Here is a 7,784-nt window from a genome sequence, read left to right as displayed (position 1 = left end):
GTACTTCATCACCTTCATAGATGATTACTTGCGGAAGACTTGGGTCTACTTTTTGAAACAAAAATCTGATGCATTCAATTTTTTTGAGTGTGGTACAAATTATGAGAAGACCTTTGCACTAATCGCAAAGATGACCACCATTAGAACAGCCATAGCTCTTGTAGCTTACTTTGATTGGCCCATGCACCAAATGGTTGTGAAGAATGCCTTTCTCAATGGTTTTCTTGATGAGAAAATCTACATGACAGCCTCCAGGGTATGCTATTAGTGGGGTGGAATACAGGGTTTGCAAGTTACAAAAATCACTCAATGGTTTGAAAAACAGGCGCCTCATGCATGGAATGCAAGAATTTATCATCCCTTCCTAGCATCTAGTTTTCATCCAACCAGTTTAAACCCATCCCACTACATTAAGAAGACTACAAAAAGCATCATTCTTGTAGTGCTTTATGTTCATGACTTGATCATCATCGGCTCCAATGGACATCTCATCTTCGAAGCTAAGAGTCAGCTCACCTCAGAGTTTGACATGAAGGATTGGGAGAATTCCATGATTTCCTTGGGTTAGAAATGACACTGGCATCACACTCTCATAGGGCAAGTACACTCAAGAGGGTACTCAAGCAGTTTCATCTACATGATTTCAAGCCGCTCTCTACTCCAATGGAGTACAACATCAAACTATGAGCACTTGATAATTCTCCAGCTTCAGATCCTCTTCAATACAAGCAGCTCATTGGTACTTATCACCAGGCCTGAAATTTCTTATTGGGTTGGTGTGCTTAGTTAGTTCATGCAAAATCCCAAGAAGACTCACCTTCTTGCAGCAAAGAGAGTACTCAAATACCTCCATGGTACATAGGATCATGGACTACATTATGCCAAGGCATTCGACTTACAACTCCCTAGATACACAGCTGCTGATTGGGCAAGAAGTATAAATGATAGAAGATCTACCAGTGGGGACACTGCTTCAGTCTTGACTCCGTAGCTTTGTCATAGCAAAGTAAGAAGCAACCAATAGTGGAATTGTCTTTAACCAAAGTAGAGTATAGAGGCTCCACCAATGCAGCATGCGAAGCAATCTGGTTCAAGCGGCTTCTTTCATAGATTGAGATACTTCTAGATATCCTACCGTGCTCTACTCTAATAATATGAGTAGCATCCAACTAGCAAAGAACAAAGTGTTTCATGCCAAAACAAAACACAATGAAGTGCATTATCACTTCATTTGTGAGAAAGTTTTCATTGAAGAGATTGACTTGATACATTGTTCAACATGAGAACAGGTCGTAGATATCTTCACCAAGCCACTTTCCCTTGACAGTTTGCACACTTTCGACATTAGCATGGTCTTCGTCAATTACGACTTAAGAGGGGGAATTGAAGGTTAAGTTGTACACCTTTGTACATTCTTTTTCTGTTGCACTTTTTTTGCCCTCTTGTGCATCTTTTGTTGCCATCATGCAACATTCAAAAGAATTGTCTTGTAAAACACCCTCTGCTTATGCAATGCCATTTAAGAGGGGGTGTTGAGAGGGGTGTAAATTGCACCACCTAGATAGGGTTCATGTTATAAACCTTAACCCTAACCCTAAGGGGTCCATGTATATATTCCCAACTTCTTTGGAATACAACTTAGTGTACAGTAAGCTATCTCTTGTGCACTCATATCTCTCCCTCTCTTCCCTGTTTTATCAATGATTGGATGAATGATCACCACCTTCCATAGCTTCCTAGCTAGGATCTGAGTCCCTTGACCTTAAACTTCTACAAAGGGCAATTCATTGTGTCAAGATTGCATGTTTCTTTGAATTTCAAACCTACAAAAGACAACTCCATACCTACCACTCCTACACTCCACACAAAGCCTTGGGATAAGGTAGAATAGAGAGGAGATAGCTTTGAGAAGGCGGCTCAACAGAGTTCTGTGTGTACACCTTGGGCCTTGATATCATGTAGAAATATAGAGAGAAAGACTTGCCCAAATAGGACGACCATATTACTCAAGTTTGACTCCACTCAACATAGAAAACATAACAAATAGAATCGTAAAGCATGATCCACTGTAGGACTTCCAAAACGTGTAGGAACCAGTACTCCAGGAGAAACGCCTTCTCCATAGACCTCAAGGAGAGGCCTTAGAGGTAAGCAAGAACATAATAAAACATGTGATGGAAGTGGGGGACAAAGTGGCAATAGAGGCTAGAGGAGAGAACCTATTTATAAGGGCTAGAAGCCCCTAACAGGGCCAAGTGAACTTGTCCTAGGCCGACTTAATTTGGCTTTGGTAGAGTTATCTAGCCACAAAAGTTTGCTGACTAGTCTACTAGATAACGTTATCCTTAGCCATATAGAGTAGTAGGTTCGATTCCCTTTTGGCCAGTGCTACTGTACTATAGTCTTCAATAGCCTTTGCTAAGCCTTAATATAGGAACTCACAACCCTTAAGCGAAATCCAAAAAGGATTTCTCTCTAGCCCTAGTGCTTGCCCCAAATATAGGCATAATAGCACCATCCTAAAAACTCCCAAGTGGAAGGCCTAATGCCTCTACAAGGAAGCTGGAGCTACGATTAAATTTAAAGGGGCTTACAAGTAGGCACTAGGTTACCAACACAAGGTTCATCTAATAAATTTTCAACATCAACATAAATTACATTCATGCCATTCAGCATTGCGATAGGAGCTACAACCATTCAGTGTTTGCTCAACCAAGCTACCAAAGTGAGAAGACTAGAAGAGAGTAATCCCACAAGGCCAACACCCTCGCTAGATTGAAAACCCATGAAAGCTAAGAAGAAATCAATTCCTGCAAAAGCTAAAATTGGTTTGGGAAGCCATGATATCAAGGATTGATGAAAGCTAATAAGAATCCAATTATTGCACAAGGTGAGATTGGAATTGGTTCAAGGAATAGCCTTTGCGAGCTTCATACTCAAACCCATAACAACAATGATCAAAGATGGCAACGAGGGCACTCTTGCAAGGGATGTTTGCAAGCTACCAAGCAACCCTTGAGAGCGCACAGTGAAGCACTAGAGAGGGAAATGAAAGGCGAAAAAAGACCATTATCCATTTTCCCATGTTCAAGATTTGCTCTGCCCACATGCCATTCCAAGAACATTTCGAACATTTCCCATGATCCTATTACACTGAAACGACATTTCCCCGTTCCAAGAAGTCTTCCTTGGTAACTATAAAGGCAACAACACAAGGTGACCTACCATTCTCTGGTGGTCCGAGGTCTATTTTTCAAGACATTCCTAACATTCCCAAGGCCCCTGTTACTCCAAAAGGACGTTTCAACAATAGGATGCAACAGAGGCACAATAGTAGTAGAATTTATAGCACACAGGGCTCCTAAGCACTGAAGACCTCACTTGCAGCAGGAATGAACAAAAGATTGGGCAACAATTCATGGCCTCAAGTAGCACTAGTGGAGAAGCATCCCGTTGTCCCTGTAGTGTACATTGTAAGCACCACTTGTGTATCCATGTTTTTCAGGTGTGATCCCTATATCCCACAACTATTGTGCAAGTCCCTCAATAAACAGAGTGGTTCTTTGCACGTGCATACCTCAGACTCGAGAAACCCAATCACACATAAAAAAGCAAGATAACAAAATATTTCAAAGTGCACACCTCAATAGAGGACCCTACAGAAGTCCAAAAGCAGTAATTTTAAAATGCAAGCAAACCAGGTTACACGACTGGAGCTTACCAAAAATGCATGAAAAGCTGCCTAGCATGAACTCCCTTTGCAAATCGCTAGACTACAGAGCACTTACCACCACACCACCTTTGGAGTAGGATTGGGTCATGTATAGCTAACTGAAGTCCATCAAAGACGGACCTGCCAAGCTCCCCTAACTTCACAACAAGCAAGCTCCCAGTATGATCATAAACAGAAAGCACCATGGAGAACTTCGCCCATCAAGGCCATGGCTCCAGTTGCCAAGGTTGACTCCATGCACGACACCACAAAGGTCAGCCATAGCAAGGCCTTTACATCACAAGCGACCTCTGAAGGTCTTGGATATCAAGAGGCGCAATGCAATACATGAACCACATGCAGGCTGTCATCCTGACAGCTTGAAAAGGGCTCTGGAAGGGGATGCAAGATGATGGCTATCATGAGTGCAGGTGCTAATTGCAGGAGGACAGCCCACACGCCTGTGTGCAACATCTCCCAATATTCAGTGCTTGAGTTGACTCACATGTGCAGCCAATACTCACCTTTCCAAAAATAGACTGGCACGTCTTGCTCACACACTACATGTAATCCTTCACGATCATACTCAACGTGTCTAATCCTTCACGATCATACTCTACGTGCTTAATCCTTCACTGGCTCCAGAATCCAAATTCAAAACAGTGATTTCTTACAGATTACTTAGTTTACCATCCCTTATCATACAACCCTGCCTTTCCCAACAAACTTAGCCTCTCAGAGGCAGTGCCCACACGCTCTATAAACTTATCATGCGAGCTTATATTACATAAGCTGCGTACCTGTTATACACTGAACGATTCAGACTACATCACAATCCTTCAAAAGCATATCAACTACAGATGCTCCCAGGGATTAGACATGCAACTGCCAAACTTACCTTCATTACAAGAGTCCTCTTATCCTCCAAGACTGTTGGTCAATGAAGGATTAACTCAAGCCAGCAACAAACTCCATCATGTATAACACTTTTAAAGCAGCATGAGCCCAAAAACATGTAAATACTCCCAAGTTCAAGCCATTTCAATCAATAAAAAAGTCTTATTTCGAAAATGGCCTGCTTGGGCACCAGTATATGTGACATTATCTTCTTATAATAATAGTAAATGTTCAGCTGCCTGCAGTTCACAAAGCACTAGCCGCCTGCAAAAGGGGAACCAGTTTTCCCTCCTTGTGCTTTGCCTCTGTACCTGTAAAGCAACAGCATACCAAAAGAATCAGATCAAGCCCATTTTGGCGTGTGAACACAAAGCTCCTACGAAGTCTCTCCTCTAAGGACAAATGCAAGTGTAACACATTGAGGCCATCAAAAATTAACATGCGATAAGCTGCAAAGCATCCAGAATGAGAGGATTTTCCTGATCACAGAGAAAAACAAGCGCATTAGAACTTACTATCGCAGCCACCAATGTGTTTGCCTCCGATAAAGACATTGGGAACAGTTCTCTGTCCTGTCCACTCTAGCAGAGCAGACTGTATCTCTGATCCATCACCTATAAGCCACAAAACAACACATTACATCTCGTGTAAACTTCCTCTCGACAAGATCCTTGGTAAGGTTCATTTATAGAAGAACTATTTCAGCTTCGATTTCAGGACACAATTTACTTTGATATTTCATGACTACCAAAACAAGGCTGGCAAATACTAAAGATAAATTGAAACCTGGCGTTAAGTCAACCCCACTTTCCAGAAACAAGCAAGCAAGCTGCTTAAGAGACACAACATATTACAAACCATCCCATCTTCAGAAGGTGATAAAGATGCAATAAGATCAAATAGGAATAAGAAAGGCAGGATGAGGTCGCCTTCTATGCTGATGCTCGGTATGACGATATGGCATTACAAGTGAGTGACACTTTACTCCCAAGAAAACAATTCTTAAAGGAGAATACTTCAGCACAACAATTCAGTACAATTCTTGGGTGAAAAAGAGGTTTAAAAATTGTAACATTGGTGACAGAAGCCTACCATTAGGCCAACTCTAATCGTAGTAGGAATATGAAAGGCACAATAAGGTGGCCTTCTACACAGACGCTCGGTATGACAAAACGCTTTAAAAGTAATTTTCAATTGGCGGAAGCTCAATTTGATTAGACATCCATGTAGGCTGGGATTGTCTGAAATGAATGCCTTTGGCAGTGAAGACCAAGACAAAATGTACCCGTTTCTAGAAAGAATTAAATTGCCTATAGAGGACATTCCACCTTGGCTTGCAGATTAAACAGTAATAACTCTCCTCTTGCACACGCCAGACTCTGGCCATCCACATATTATGTCAAGCTTTAAGCTCCATGTATCTGTGTAGCCTCCGTAGCTCTCAACTTCAAGAACGAAATTTAAGTTCACATTGAACTTCAAAGATTCTTCCTTGAAAGTCCTATACCATCTACATATGCGACAATCTAGGTCCGGTTGTTTTGAAATGAAGCGTTGTAAGCTACATGTATCTGGTTGTCTGAAATATCTATCCATTTTTCAATCCACAAACCAGGTCAAATTACTGTGAGACTTTTTTTTGTAGGTACAAGTCGAATGCGCAGTCCAAATGCCAAGGTTAGCTGTTTTCTTTGAGCTGTTGCGTGTAGGAATCGGAAAATCTTTGGAAATGAAACCTGGTAGTCCTTCCAATGAAGTAATTGCTGGATTGTAAGTGAAGTGCCCCATTCCCAAACCTAGCACGACAAAGTGGCAACCGCTGAAATGCAACGCCAGAGGCTAAGACATTGTCTAGCGTGCACAAACAGCACTACATAAAGTGGGCATTTAAGCGCCATCGCTAGTCTAACATCACAGGGAAAGTTCGGGACACAGACGTAAAAATCCATTTCATAAACACAGACGCCGTATTCCTCCATCAATTCAGCACGATACTTATTGGAGGGAACTTACTCTCTTCATCGAGCTCGATAACTTTGCTTTTGACGCCAAGGCTTGCTAGGAGCTGTTTGACCTGCTTGCAATAAGGACAATACGACTTGCTGCAGAAGAACAAAGCAAATTTAAGATGTCAAGAAGCAACTAAAAGGTGGGAAAGCGCTCTCTCTCTCTCTCTCTCTCTCTCTCTCTCTCTCTCTCCAATTCCGAGGTGACATCTCCATCTCCCTCTCTCTCTCTCTCAAAAAAAGAAACATGCAGAACTGCCCACGTCCGCACATCGATACATACGTGGAGAAGCATACCTGAAGACGACGACAGGGTTGGAGGAGACAAGGTTCTTCGCCTTTGCTAGCGCCATAGCTCGACTCTCAGGATTCGAAGTTTACAGTGCTTCACATCCACGCAAAATAGAAGAAGAGGAAGAGGAAGAGGAAGAGGACGAGGAGGAACCACGATAGTCAATTGACACGTTTGCTTGTGACGTGGTCCTACACGTGTGTTCCTTTTTTCTTTCCTTTTTTTTTCTTTTAATAAATTGCCTTGCCTTGGGTGGGTAGGATTCGAATCATTAAAATGTTTCCTTTTCTTGTGATGGTTTTTAGCACTGCCCCTTAGTGTCAGGTCCCAGGCACTCCGTTAGGGGCAGGGCTCTAGCATAGCGAAACATGCTTTCTCGGGAGCCCTTGGAAAACAGGAACAACAGGCAGTTATACGCTCTCTACCTTTTTGTAACCACTTTTTTTAAGGGGCTCAGCACCTGTGCCTCTTGTGTCAATGAACTCCATTCATATATGGAAATAGTATTCCACAATTCTGAGGAACATTAGGTTTGAGGTGTGTAATATTTTTATCTTTTAAATGATTATAAATATTGAGGGATATGATTTGCTGGTGCTCTTGGAAAATACTTTTTGTAATTCTTTTTGTCTACTATTGTGAGTATAGCCGTCAATATGATCATTGGTATTAAAATTCATAATTCTCAACGTTTGTATATCAGTAGGTGTTACCGTCGAAGACAATTAACATTATACTGCGACTTTCAAAATGGCAATTATGTGCACCTTGATTCGACATGGAGACTAAAGAGTGCATTGGATGGATCGAGGAGTAACACATTTGTCACTAAAAGTTGACACGCAAAGCAAAACAAAAAGTAAGCCCTATGTATCAA

The 7,784-nt window shown here is 41.8% G+C and overlaps 1 protein-coding gene across 1 annotated transcript; it reads right to left on the bottom strand.

The window, feature by feature from the left end:
- Window positions 1–4,751: 4,751 nt before the first annotated feature.
- On the bottom strand, window positions 4,752–7,050 carry LOC147884334 (glutaredoxin-like). The gene is made up of 4 exons (XM_087398333.1): window positions 6,913–7,050; window positions 6,623–6,711; window positions 5,125–5,223; window positions 4,752–4,920 (listed from the first exon to the last, which is right to left on the bottom strand). Exons 1-4 carry the CDS (start codon window positions 6,966–6,968, stop codon window positions 4,856–4,858), a joined length of 309 nt encoding a protein of 102 aa, XP_087254459.1. The 5' UTR covers window positions 6,969–7,050; the 3' UTR covers window positions 4,752–4,855.
- Window positions 7,051–7,784: the final 734 nt, after the last annotated feature.

The sequence above is a fragment of the Dipteris shenzhenensis genome, chromosome 27 (genome assembly GCF_047967505.1).
Source record: "Dipteris shenzhenensis isolate YYH24624 ecotype China chromosome 27, Dip_SZ_1.0, whole genome shotgun sequence".
NCBI lineage: Eukaryota > Viridiplantae > Streptophyta > Polypodiopsida > Gleicheniales > Dipteridaceae > Dipteris > Dipteris shenzhenensis.
Note: the sequence above shows the minus strand (reverse complement) of the source record. Positions and strands in the feature narration are given on the sequence as shown.